Source organism: Coregonus clupeaformis, chromosome 27, assembly GCF_020615455.1.
Source record: "Coregonus clupeaformis isolate EN_2021a chromosome 27, ASM2061545v1, whole genome shotgun sequence".
Lineage (NCBI taxonomy): Eukaryota > Metazoa > Chordata > Actinopteri > Salmoniformes > Salmonidae > Coregonus > Coregonus clupeaformis.
In genome coordinates, this window is record NC_059218.1 from 39,475,152 (window position 1) to 39,489,363 (window position 14,212).

General features: G+C 47.2%; 1 protein-coding gene and 1 long non-coding RNA gene across 4 annotated transcripts in view; one reads left to right on the forward strand and one right to left on the reverse strand.

Moving 5' to 3' along the window:
• The window catches only part of LOC121542094, a 52,194-nt gene extending 48,293 nt beyond the window's left edge, over nt 1-3,901 (reverse strand). The window contains exon 1 of the long non-coding RNA XR_005995827.2: nt 3,454-3,901. This is a non-coding gene — a long non-coding RNA (uncharacterized LOC121542094). The remainder of the gene's footprint in view (nt 1-3,453) is intronic.
• nrxn2a (neurexin 2a) overlaps nt 1-14,212 on the forward strand; it is a 307,701-nt gene that overhangs the window by 100,495 nt on the left and 192,994 nt on the right. For all 3 annotated transcript variants that reach the window (XM_041851550.1, XM_045208196.1, XM_045208197.1), the window contains 3 exons: nt 5,253-5,372; nt 5,600-5,981; nt 6,664-6,854. In XM_041851550.1, coding sequence (XP_041707484.1) covers nt 5,253-5,372; nt 5,600-5,981; nt 6,664-6,854 — 693 coding nt within the window. The remainder of the gene's footprint in view (nt 1-5,252; nt 5,373-5,599; nt 5,982-6,663; nt 6,855-14,212) is intronic.

Below are 14,212 nucleotides of genomic sequence, written 5' to 3' on the forward strand. Positions count from 1 at the left end.
ATACTTACATCTAAAAAGGATCCATTTGTTGTACAAAATAATGTAAGTAGCATGCTTTGTTTACCATCAACAGCTTGCATGTTCAAAGTCTCAACTCAGCCGTAATGTAATGTATCATCACCATGCATTTGAGGCTAGCCTTATTAAATACATAACAATCAAATACTATGGATACAATGGACCAAGGAGATGGCTTCTTTAAATCTACCAACGCCCTAAAATGTCTCCCCAGCATCTCTACTAAGCCTGGGTAGCCTAGTGAGGCTAAATAAAAGGCAACTTCAAACGATCTGTAATCAGAACACAGAATGTAAAGCCTACTATGCCTACAGTATATCAAGACAGAATCATCATCACAATACTGAACAAGGACTTTGAATTGGCTTTAATGCAGAGAATAACTGTGTGCATTAATTTCCCTTCAATAATCAGCATTTAAAAAACAAATGTATCTAAACTGTGCCTTATTCAAAGTCTGGTGTAAATTGTGCATTTATGTCAATGGGATTTTGTGTGAAAAGTTGAGATATAATTGTGCATCTCTGTGAAAGGGGTAATGTGTCTCACGGACTTACGGGCATGTTCACTGCATAAGACAAACTTAAAGGTGCAAAATCTGGTGTTGGTTTACTAATAGGTGATACAAAATTCAATTTGCCAAAAATATTTAGAAAACTTTTCAAATATGACTGACAAAACAAACAAAACACTGAAAGGATATCAAACCTATGCAGCTATCCCTGCCAAAAGACACAGGTGGGTCTACCAGACTCCCATTCACACACTGGCAAAGATGAGCAACAATTACACACAGGTAAATATAGGATCTCCCCCATGACCACACCTCGGAGCATACCAATGTGGCCCACAGTCTAGGCAGACAAATCTAATTACACTCAGTAAAAAAGATACAAACTGGCCAAACACCATAATACAACATTCTCAACAACCATGTCTTAAGCATGGTTAATAGTTAATCAATGCAGGATAAACATCCTTTCAACATATACAGTTGAAGTCGGAAGTTTACATACACTTAGGTTGGAGTCATTAAAACTCGTTTTTCAACCACTCAAATTTCTTGTTAACAAACTATAGTTTTGGCAAGTCGGTTAGGACATCTACTTTGTGCATGACACAAGTAATTTTTTCAACAATTGTTTACAGACAGATTATTTCACTTATAATTCACTGTATGAGTATTACTAGAATTAAATGTCAGGAATTGTGAAAAACTGAGTTTAAATGTATTTGGCTAAGGTGTATGTAAACTTTCGACTTAAACTGTATACCTTTTGAGGACTCAAATCAACTTGATTCAATTATATGCACAAGCCTAATTCCAAACAGTAACACAACAGGATGGAGTGTAGCGCACGCTGCATGAGCCTTCAAATAATTGCACATATTTGCCCTATGACGCACAGCAGAGCACAGGACTGACCAGTAATCGGCACAACACCAAAAAAATAAAATAACGGTAGGGAAATGGAATGGAATGCAATTACATTTCTACCCGATAAGTGTTTGCGAACGTGAGCTCCTAAACACCACATCCACTCAGACAATCAAACAGATAAGTTACATGAAATAATGACAGAAACAATGTTTGCTTGATTAAAAACAATATCTATAATAGCGAATTAACTAAAATCATGTAACTTAACATTAAACTGTGCTGTGAATCAGACCTGGCTTCAAATACATGAGTATTTTATTATGTGTTATTTAAATACTTATTTTCTGTGTATTTTAGTATTTTCAAATAATGTGACCTGAATCAATGGAAGTATTTAAAAATATTTCCAAATACTATTTTCAAATACCTTGGTTAAATGGATGGGAGTGTATTTGAGTCAGTGTATTTTTGTATTTTCAAATACATGCCAATACTTTCATTACATTTACATTTTAGTCATTGAGCAGACGCTCTTATCCAGAGCGACTTACAGTTAGTGAGTGCATACATTTATTATTTTTTTTATTTTCATACTGGCCCCCCGTGGAAAATGAACCCACAACTCTGGCGTTGCAAACGCCATGCTCTACCAACTGAGCTACATCCCTGCCGGCCATTCCCTCCCCTACCCTGGACGACGCTGGGCCAATTGTGCGCCGCCCCATGGGTCTCCCAGTCGCGGCCGGCTATGACAGAGCCTGGATTCGAACCAGGATCTCTAGTGTATTTCCAAATACAGTACATTCCAATATTCAACAACTTGTCTTTTCAAATAAAACATATCTTAATACTTACTTTGAAATGTATGTGAAAGTAATTTAGAGATTTGAAATAGTAATTGAACAGATGTCTGCTGTAAATTTAAGGTATTGGTCTTAGTTAAACAACAACGAGAAATACATGGGAACGGAGGGGATAGGTCGCAATCTCGAGTTAGGATGTGTAGACATAAAAAGCACTTCACCTCACTGTGGATATCTATTGATTCTATGCTTTCTGACACACCAGAATTCTTACTTTTCAGCCCACCACTTAACAGCCCTTACATCACTTGCTTGCGAACTCCTCTAAAATGTGTATGTGCTTGTTCCTGGCAGAGCTGCTCTCTGCTGAACCACAGAGTAGGTGTCTGAGCTGAGGCTCAGTTATTAGACGGCAGGGGAGCCCACCTCGGAGACCAGGCCAACACTGCTTTAACACAGTTCACTTCAGTTGAATAGTCCCATCTCCTCCGCTCTGCAAATATTTCTCTGTACCCCCCTCCAACTGCTCAGTAGAGTAGACTGTTATGTTGATTTGGTGAGTGAACATGGGTTTGGTAGGACATAAACCCACAGTCAATAAAGAGGAACACGACTGGGGAGCCATACTAAGATCTGAAGGTTATTTGGGGATAGTAGACATGCTGATATAATGGTCTGAAAACAGACACAGTATATTGTTGTTTTAAAATTGTAACAAGGTTTCACATTGGAAAAGCACTGCTCTGCCCCATGCCTCACCGTTTCTAAGATTAGTTGTCATTGTTGGATACTGTAATCAAACATGTCAATAGTGCTTAAAGCTGAATTTTATGTTATAAGATGAGTATGTACCGGTTGTAGGGACTTTAGTGGTCTAATTATTGGTGATAATTGGTGACTTAATTAATTAATTTGCCTACTATTCTAAATTAATAACATTGTACAAGGGCACCAGTAATTGTTTTTATTCAAAAAGAACAATTTAGTTGAAACTCTGATTAGTAGTTTAGCCTCCGTTCATCAAGTTTCATATCAACAATCTTAAAGGAAACGTAAAGTATTTAATTGTATTAGAGCCAGCATTTGTCAAAGCAAGAGAAAACTAAATTTCTTTATAAAGATATGATTTATTATTATGCTAAGAAACACTCAATTAAAATATACACAAAGATTATGATTGATCTATTAAGATTCTCATATAGCAATACCGAATAGTCAAGGATGAAACATAGAGAATGTTGTCATATTTACTGAGTCACTGGTCAGGTCCTCTCTCTCTCCTTCTCTTTCTCACTCCTCCACCCGCGTCGGTACCTATTGGAGCAGTCAGCTTTGTGTTGCAGCACATGGTATGAAGATGTCCAACACCCCACTCTCGTGGGCCATTTGTTTTTCACAAGGTCTGTCCATTTTTCTTCAGTCCTTGTTAGCGTTCCATCTCAGTTTCTCAGTGAAGAAGACGTGCCTCTCTGAGTTCAGAGGCCGTTTCCTGAAGTTCTGTTTCAGTCCAAGACTGACAACTCTTTGTCATACCTACTCTCCTCTCTCCCTCCTGCAAGACAAGTCTCTTCTCCTCCAAGTTGATCCAAGTCGTCATTTCAAATGTATTTAAGAGTAGGGATAAAAGTCAATACTTTATCATTTGTTTATGTGTTATGAATGTTCTTCTGAGAGGGAATTGGGTGTTTTCCTGCCCAACATCATGGGATGTTGAACAAAGGAAACCTTTGTTAGACACACCACATGACCTCGGTCGTGTCTCCTGACAGGTCAGAGTTCAACCTTTTCCTTCGAGCTGGTGTGACTGTTTCCTTTTGTTTGTACATAATTCTTAGTAGGAAGACATAAACCAGTTCCTGAAAGGTTTATGACTCATGATATATGAAGGTTGGCCTGTTGGTCAAAAAGGGTCTGTGGGGGTGAACATGGAGAGAGAGATCACCCTGCCTCATGACAGTCACACTATGGAAATGTGTTCCTGTGACCCCTAGAGTTACAACACGGTATTATGTGTTTGCACAGGATCCATAGCTACTGTATCAGATAACTGTGTAGTTGGTCTATAACGTTGCCTCTGCCAAGACACTTGCTCTGCTGTAAAGCTCCAGAAGCCAGTGGCCTCTCTCTCCCAGAGGAGGAAATAGTGAAGTACTTGGAAACCAATTGATGTCATCAGCTGCAGAGTCCCAGAAGCAGGTTCCAAGTAGCAGCATCCCAGTGTCCTCTCCATGTCCCCTGTTATTGTTATACACCCTGAGCTCAAACCCCTGGAGGGCCGGCCGGCTTAGGCATGGCCAATTAGCTTTCCCAGCCATGTCAGAACTCCTTTGAAATGATGTGTCGGCCTGTTGCATAGCCAATGATCGGGGTTGACAGTGCTGCAGTGGCAAAGCTTCCGCATTGTGACCTATTTTCAAACCAAACCTTGAGAGCTGGGGAAAAAAGCGGAGGATTTAGCAGAAATCCTGGAGCTATAAAACTCTATCCGCCGGCCAAGCCTCTGGATACTACACATATTGTTAGCTGGTTGTCTAAAGAGTTGATATACCATTTCACATAGAGGAGAAGTGATTTGAGTCATATACCAGTACATATACCAGTACAAAATACCAGTACATATTAATTAAACATTTGGCACTTGTGATGAGTACAGTACATTTGTGTACTAAGCACTCTCAACTCGAACCAATAGTTTGTTTATACAACCACTGACAGAGCTCTTACATTCTGTACTGGATTTCTTGTTTGAGATTTCACAGGTTACAGACGTTTCTCTTTGACAACATCAGTAAGGATTGTGCAAGTAAGCGTAGGACAGAGGTGGTGTGTATGTCATATTTTTTATATATATATTTTTTTACATACAGTACTGCCCTCTCTGAATGGCATTTCCAGGTTGCAGGTGTTTGTGAGCTTATGAGTGATACAGTATGTGTGTTCATGAGTTCTAAGCAGGGAGTAGCTTTTATCCATTTAAAGAGGGATCCCTTGGAAAATGATATGCTGTATGAATGTGCTCTGCTGGTGACTTCATTCTTTCCTCTCCACAGGTAAAGGCCCAGAGATACTGTTAGCAGGACAGAAGCTGAACGACAATGAGTGGCACTCAGTGAAGGTGGTACGTCTCGGGAACAACCTGCAGCTCTCTGTGGACAACGTGACTGTGGAAGGTAGGAGGGGAGAGCAGAGTCAAACCATGAGTTGAAGGGAAACTGTGATCTTCCTGATAATACACTAGATACTAAATAACATTTCATGTTTAGTTTGTGATCCTCTGTAGCTCAGTTGGTAGAGCATGGCGCTTAACTGTAAGTCGCTTTAGATAAAAGTGTCTGCTAAATGGCATATATTATGTATTTTTATATCTGCCTATCAACATGTATTTATTCTACTCCAGGCCATATGGCCGGTGCCCACACTCGCTTGGAGTTCCACAACATTGAGACTGGCATCATGACAGAGAGACGCTTCATCTCTGTGGTGCCATCCAACTTCAGAGGGCACCTGCAGGCCCTCTCCTTCAATGGCGTGCCCTACCTGGACCAGTGTAAGAATGGTGACATCTCCTACTGCGAACTCAATGCCCGCTTCGGCATGCGTCGCATCGTGGCTGACCCTGTGACCTTCCACAGCCGGGCCAGCTACCTGGCCTTCTCCACCCTGCAGGCCTATGCCTCCATGCACCTCTTCTTCCAGTTCAAGACCACCTCACCTGACGGCCTGCTGCTCTTCAACTCTGGAGACGGCAGTGACTTCATCATGGTGGAGCTGGTCAAAGGGTGAGTGGTGTGCTTGGGGGGTCAGGAAGGGGTGAAGCTCCACCTAATATTCCAATGGGCGATGACAATGGTTTGGATTTGTTTTTTTTGTTGACTTTATGTGTTCAACCTATTTTGCAACATATTTTCTTAGGTGCTGTAACCATGCAGAGAGTGTATGGGATGGATGAATAACAGCTGCCAACCACTGTTCCTCTTTTCTCTCGCTCAACAAGTTATTGTCTGTTATAGGGAATACTTTGTTTCTGTCACCTGGCGCCATGTAAAGGGAAAGTATTCAGAATGTTTTAGTGAAAAGAGACGGATAGAGGGAGTAAGTGTGAAAGAGCGAACAATAATGCCCAGAAATACTGCCCAGAAATACTGTCACTCAGTAAGCAATTAGTCAGCAGGAGTTCTTCTAAGCTGTGGCGCCTTTAGGCAACAGCACACAGCAATACTGGATCCGTGGGCTGAAGAGTGAACTGTCATATCTCTCAGTGCTGCGAGTACTACACTGTCTCTGATGATGTTTCTATTAATATTATCAATGTGCATTCAATCTGCATTTCAAAAGGACAGGATGTTGCAATATCGTCCCTATCCATTGTAGATTTCCTTTACATTTAAACATTTACCTAGATACAGTATATATTTGTCATTCTGTAAAATGACTTGTGTGTGATGTAATGTTGTGTTGTAGGTACATCCATTACGTGTTTGACCTGGGTAGCGGACCGTCACTCATGAAGGGCAACTCTGAGAAGCCTCTCAACGACAACCAGTGGCATGACGTGGTGGTCTCCCGGGACGACAACAACGTACACATCCTCAAGATCGACTCCCGCACCGTCACCCAGCACTCCAACGGAGCCCGTAACCTGGACCTCAAAGGTATGGTATGCACTACCCCTTCTCAAAACTGGCTCCAGCCACTGTACTCCTGCAGGGTATATACAGTATATGGAGTGGACTCAAAGTACTTGTTTTCTTAGTGCAGTATTTCAGATCAACAGACACTAATTATCTGACTGTCAGAAGCACACATCAGTGTTTGTTGCTGTCGAAACGCTGAGTACAGACACCAGCTATGATTGCTGTGTTGTTCAATAGGCTTTATGAAGATAATGGAATCAAAAGTGAATTTGTTTTTTTGGTAGACTCTCATGCCCAGGAGAGGAATGCTTTGGCTGAGAAGAAAATTAAGTCTTTGTACTTAGTGAATGAAAGTTAAATGAGATTAAAAGAGAGGTGATCAAAGAGTGCCAGCAGTGGACACAGCAGCAGCAGAGAACAGTAGCAAAGAGTAGAAGAGAACAACAGCAGAGAGCAGCAACAGAGAACAACAGCAGAGAGCAGCAGCAGAGAGCAGCAGCAGAGAACAACAGCAGAGAGCAGAAACAGAGAGCAGCAGCAGAGAACAACAGCAGAGAGCAGCAGCAGAGAACAACAGCAGAGAGCAGCAACAGAGAACAGTAGCAGAGAACAGTAGCAGAAAACAGTAGCAGAGAACAGCAGCAAAGAGTAGAAGAGAACAGCAGCAAGGAGTAGAAGAGAACAGCAGCAGAGAGTATCAGAGAGCAGCAGCAGAGAACAGCAGCACGTCCACTGACCTTGAAATAACCACGTCTGCATCAGCAAACATTGATATGCCTTTAGTTACATATCTATTACAGTAGGTATTAAACAGGATGACATGTAGCCATCTTGTTGTAGCTATGAGCCACCTCTGAGCCAGACTGTTAAGTAGTTGTAATTAATTAAAGGTATATTCCCCTCTGTCATTTATCTACCTGCAACAGGCGGCCTGCATGACCTTCATGTTACCAATCCAAGTGCACACAGGCTTATTTACCCAATTATAATGCCATCCTGGGGTATGGGCCCATGAAATTGCACCATTTTCTGTGATCCAGATCACTGGCCTTGCTTTGAACTGGAGGCTGGAACGGTATTATGAGAGCTCTGATGGGCTGCACATAGGGAACCATTAGGTGATCTTAATGCCTGACAGAGTGCCCTTGCTGTAGGTATTTACAGATGTTGTTGACCAGTTAGCATACCTGTTAGTGCTTCCTCTCACGACAACAACACTACAGATCAGGACAGGGAAAGCTATGTCAAGGAGAAAGGTTTCTAATGCAATTGTCACGATCGTTGACACATGATGAAGCAGACCAAGGCGCAGCGTGATAGGCGTACATACTTTTATTAGTGTACACACAACGAACCAAAACAATAAACGATACGTGAAGTCCTAGGTTAAATACACAAACCTTCCGGAACAAGATCCCACAATTAACTGTGCCAAACAGGCTGCCTAAGTATGGTTCCCAATCAGAGACAACGAGCAACAGCTGCCTCTGATCGGGAACCACCCTGGCCAACATAGAACTAAACGATCTAGAATAAACACATAGAAACTATAACATAGAAACTAACACCCTGGCTCAACATTAAAGAGTCCCCAGAGCCAGGGCGTGACAGTACCCCCCCAAAGGCGCGGACTGCGACCGCGCCAACTAAACCCAACAGGGGAGGGGCCGGGTGGGCATTCCGCCTCGGAGGCGGATCCGGCTCCGGGCTTGACCACCACTCTCTAGCTACCCCCCCGTAGCGCCCCTGGTCTGGTCCCGCTGGCTGGAGCTGGACTGCACATCGGTGGAGCGGATTGCTTAGGCTCCGGTGTGGAGCAGCTGACCGGTACCTGACCAGGCACCGGTGGAACAGGCACGGGCTGTGCCGGACTGACGACGCGCACCACTGGCTTGGTGCGGTGAGCGGGAACGGGCCGGACCGGGCTGACGACGCGCACCCCTTGCTTGGTGCGGGGAGCAGGAACGGGCCGGGCCGGGCTGGCGACGCGCACCGCTGGCTTGGTGCGGGGAGCAGGAACAGGCCGGACCGGGCTGGCGACGCGCACCACTGGCTTAGTGCGGGGAGCAGGAACGGGCCTGACCGTACTGGGAACACACACCACTGGCCTTGTGCGGGAATCAGGAACGGGCCGGACCGGACTGGTAACACACCCCAGTACCTCTCGCCGTGCCTCTACACTACCCTTCTCCCTCGTGACCAGTGGCCCCCGTAACCTGGCGGCCTCCTCTGCTAACCTGCCGAACCGCTCTATCGCGGCCTCCCGCTGCCTCGCCGTCCACGGTGTGAGCCCCCCCCCTAAAAATGTATTGGGCTTGTCTCTCCCCTGTGCTCAAGGCCTCCATCCCTCTTGCCAGACTCGCACTCATCTCCTCCCAAGTCCATCCTCTCTCCTCGTCACGCTGCTTGATCCAGTCGAGGTGGGATCTTCTGTCACGATCGTTGACACATGATGAAGCGGACCAAGGCGCAGCGTGATAGGCGTACATACTTTTATTAGTGTACACACAACGAACCAAAACAATAAACGATACGTGAAGTCCTAGGTTAAATACACAAACCTTCCGGAACAAGATCCCACAATTAACTGTGCCAAACAGGCTGCCTAAGTATGGTTCCCAATCAGAGACAACGAGCAACAGCTGCCTCTGATCGGGAACCACCCCGGCCAACATAGAACTAAACGATCTAGAATAAACACATAGAAACTATAACATAGAAACTAACACCCTGGCTCAACATTAAAGAGTCCCCAGAGCCAGGGCGTGACAGCAATATAACTTCTCTGCTATCTATGTGGTCAACAAAGGGCATTTAGAAACATAGCCATTAAACAGTTTTATTGTGAGAGTGCCTGAGGCTCTACAGCAGGGTTCCCCAATAGAGGGGGATTTTATTAGCCCCCCCCCCCAAAAAAAAAGTTTTCTGAGGAAAACATTTCTAAAAAATGTTTTATCAAATTTTCGTTCTTCAACATATAAGACTGTAAAATCACCAGGAAATGAGCTCAAAGTGATTTTAATTGAGGAAATATGTTGCCAAGTATTCCCACCCATACATGGAAAGGCATATGTGATTGTATCCCGATGTAATCAAGGTTTGAAATGATTCTGTTTTTGTCAATACTATATCTGTTTGGGAATTTATTTTTGTCAATTTGCAGTGTCCAAATTATTTATAACTATGTTCTTGTGATGCGTGATTTGAAGGAGTCAGGCGCAGGAGGGTAATTCACAGTATACAGAGTTTATTCCATAATCCAGTGTAACCAGTCCAGTGCGCAAAACAGGCACACTGGAACAAACATGCACATGGGGAAAATACCCCGGCAATACAAAATACTGAGCTCAACCGAGCTATTAATCCTCACAATGAACAGTCACCCACAAGGACAAGGGGGCAGAGGGAACACTTAAACACATACTAATGAGGGGAATATGAACCAGGTGTGTGTAATTGACAAGACAAGACAAATGGAATGATGAGATATAATATAATATAATATAATATAATATAATATGCCATTTAGCAGACGCTTTTATCCAAAGCGACTTACAGTCATGTGTGCATACATTTTTACGTATGGGTGGTCCCGGGGATCGAACCCACTAACCTGGCGTTACAAGCACCATGCTCTACCAATTGAGCTACAGATATGGAGCGGCAGTGGCTAAAAGGCCGGTGACGACGAACGCCGAAGCCTGCCCGAACAAGGAGGGGAGGCAGCTTCAGAGGAAGTCGTGACAGTACCCCCCCCCCCCTTGATGCGCAGCTCCAGCAGCGCGCCGACCCCGGCCTCGGGGACGGCCAGGAGGACGCGGACCAGGGCAAGCCAGATGGCGACGGTGGAAATCCTGCAACAGGGAGGGATTGAGGATATCCCTCACCGGGACCTAGCACCGTTCCTCCGGACTGTACCCCTCCCACTCCACGAGGTACTCAAGGCCCCCCACCCGACGCCTCGAATCCAGGATGGAACAGACGGAGTACGCTGGGGCCCCCTCGATGTCCAGAGGAGGCGGAGGGACCTCCTGCACCTCAGACTCCTGGAGCGGACCAGCCACCACCGTCCTGAGGAGAGACACATGAAACAAGGGGTTAATACGGTAATCATGGGGGAGTAATAACCTATAGTTAACCTCGTTGATTCTCCTCAGGACTTTGAACGGCCCCACAAACCGCGGGCTCAGCTTCCGGCAGGGCAGGTGGAGGGGCAGATTCTGGGTCGAGAGCCAGACCCGATCACCCGGTACGAAGACAGCGTACTGGGCTTCTGACGACGCACAGCGCGTTGGAGTCATCCACCGCAGGAGGCTCGGTCTGGCTCTGGTGCCACGGTGCCAGAACCGGTTGGTAACCTAAAACACATTGGAATGGCGTTAGGTTAGTGGAGGAGTGACAGAGTTCTGGGCATATTCGGCCCATGGCAAGAACACCGACCACTCCCCCGGCCGGTCCTGGCAGTAGGACCGGGGAACCTACCCACATCCTGATTTACCCGTTCCACCTGCCCATTAGACTCTGGGTGAAAACCAGAGATCAGGCTGACCGAGACCCCCAGGCGTTCCATGAACGCCTTCCAGACCTTGGATGTGAACTGCGGACCCCAGTCAGACACCATATCATCTGGTACCCCGTAGTGCCGGAAGACGTGTGTAAACAGGGCCTCCGCAGTTTGCATGGCCATGGGGAGACCGGGCACCGGCGCACACCGAGCAGGAGGAGACATACACCCTCACGTCCTTAGCCAAGGTAGGCCACCAGTCCTTTCCGGTCAGGCAGCGCACTGTACGACCAATACCTGGGTGACCAGAGGAGGGTGAAGTGTGTGCCCAGTAGATCAGACGGTTACGGATAAGAGCAGGCATGTACTGCAGCCCAGCAGGACACTGAGGTGGAGATGGCTCTGTGCGTAACGCCTGCTCTATATCCGCGTCCATCGCCCATACTACCGGCGCCACAATGCAGTAGGCCGGGAGTATGTGGGTGTTGTCTCTGGGCCTCTCCTCTGTTTCATACAGCCGTGACAATGCGTCTGCCTTCACGTTTTTCGTACCCGGGATGTATGATAGTGTGAAATCAAACTGGGTGAAGAATAGGGCCCACCTGGCCTGGCGAGGATTCAGCCTCCTCGCTGCCCAGATGTACCCCAGGTTACGGTGGTCCGTCCAGACGAGGAAAGGGTGTTTCGCCCCTTCAAGCCAATGCCTCCACACGGTCAGGGCTCGGACAACAGCCAACAGCTCCCGATCACCAACGTCGTAGTTCTGCTCCACCGGGCTGAGCTTCTTAGAGAAGAAGGCACAGGGGCGGAGCTTGGGTGTCATGCCTGAGCGTTGAGATAGGACAGCACCTATCCCTACCTCGGACGCATCCACCTCCACTACGAACGGTAGTGATGGATTGGGGTGGGCCAGTACCGGGGCTGAGGTGAACAGACCCCTCAGGTTACTGAAGGCCCTGTCAGCCTCAGCAGACCAGCAGAGCCTAGACGGCCCACCCTTCAACAGAGATGTAATGGGAGCTGCGACCTTGCCAAAGCCCCGGATAAACCTCAGATAGTAGTTGCCGAAGCCAAGAAAGCGCTGCACCTCCTTAACCGTGGTTGGAGTCGGCCAATTACGCACGGCTGAAATGCGATCTCCATCCATCTCCACACCTGAGGTGGTAATGCGGTATCCGAGGAAGGAGACTGACTGCTGGAAAAACAGACACTTTTCTGCCTTGGCAGGCCAGCACTTTGCGAACCAGGGACACATGCTCTGCGCGCGTAGTGGAATACACCAGAATGTCATCGATGTAGACCACTACACCGCGACCAAGCATGTCCCGAAACACCTCGTTCACAAAGGACTGGAAGACGGATGGAGCATTCATCAAACCGTAGGGCATCACCAGGTATTCATAATGCCCCGTGATTGTGCTGAATGCTGTCTTCCATTCATCCCCCTCTTGGACACGCACCAGGTTGTACGCACTCCGGAGATCTAATTTGGTGAAGAAGCGCGCCCCAAGCATTGACTCGATCACTGAAGGAATGAGGGGGAGAGGATAACTAAATCGTATCGTCTTCTTGTTCAGTGATCGATAATCAATGCAAGGGCGCAGACCGCCGTCTTTCTTCTTCACAAAAAATAAACTTGAGGAGGCGGATGAAGTTGGAGGGATGTATAAACCCCTGGCGCAGGGACTCGGTGACGTATGTTTCCATAGCCTCCGTTTCAGCCTGTGACAGGGGATACACATGACTCCTGGGAGGCACAGCGTCTACCCGGAGGTTTATCGTGCAATCCCCCACCCGATGAGGTGGTAACTTGGTCGCCTGCGTTTTGGAAAACGCGCACGGTGGAGGTACTGTCTGGACTTTCCACCGTGGTTGCACCAACGGAAACACCAAGACACCTACCCTGACACTCTCGCGACCACCCCGTGAGAACCCTCTGCGGCCATGATAATGTGGGGTTGTGGAGTGCTAACCAAGGGATACCTAGTACCACAGGGAAAGCAGGAGACTCAATAATAAAAAACGTGACTTGCTCGCAATGAGTCTTGTGGGTAACCATGGTGATTGGTGCGGTAACTTCCCTAACAAACCCGGACCCTAATGGTCGACTGTCAAGTGCTCTGATGGGGAGTGGAATGGATAGGAGAACCAATGAAATGCGTAGACTGTGTGGGAATGACCTGTCCATAAAGTTCCCAGCTGCGCCTGAATCGACTGGGGATCTACAATGTGATCAGGAAACTGGATGACTGGGTACAGTGCGCAGCAGAGGGCTCTGAACAAGTGTGGGTGTTCAATACCTGGAGTGATGCGAGAGTGCCCTGCCTGCCGCCTCCAGAACCAAAAGAACGCTGACGACATTGTGCGGTGTAATGTCCCTTCGTGCCACCAGAGTGACACTGGCGCTGTCATCCTCCGCTCTCTCGGATCGCGGACCCACCCAGCTCCATCAGCTCGTGATCCGAGTCGGCCGGGGTTGGAACGGGCAGACCCCCTCCAGGACGTCCTCTGGCCGCCAGCAGGTTGTCCAAACGGATGGCTATGTCCACCAGTTGCGTGAAGGACAACATGGTGTCCCGGCAGGCTAGCTCCCTTCGGACATCCTCCCGCAGATGGCACCGGAAGTGGTCGATAAGGGCCCGCTCGTTCCACCCGGACCCAGCTTCTAGAGTCCGAAACTCCAAGGCGAAGTCCTGCGCAGTCCTCGTCCCTTGTCTCAGGTGGACCAGCCGCTCGCCCGCCTCTCGACCTTCGGGCGGGTGATCGAAGACAGCCCGAAAGAGGCGAGCGAACTCCCCGTAGTTGTCCAACGCGGCTCCTCCTTCGTTCCAGACCGCGTTGGCCCATTCCAGGGCTTTCCCCGAGAGGCAGG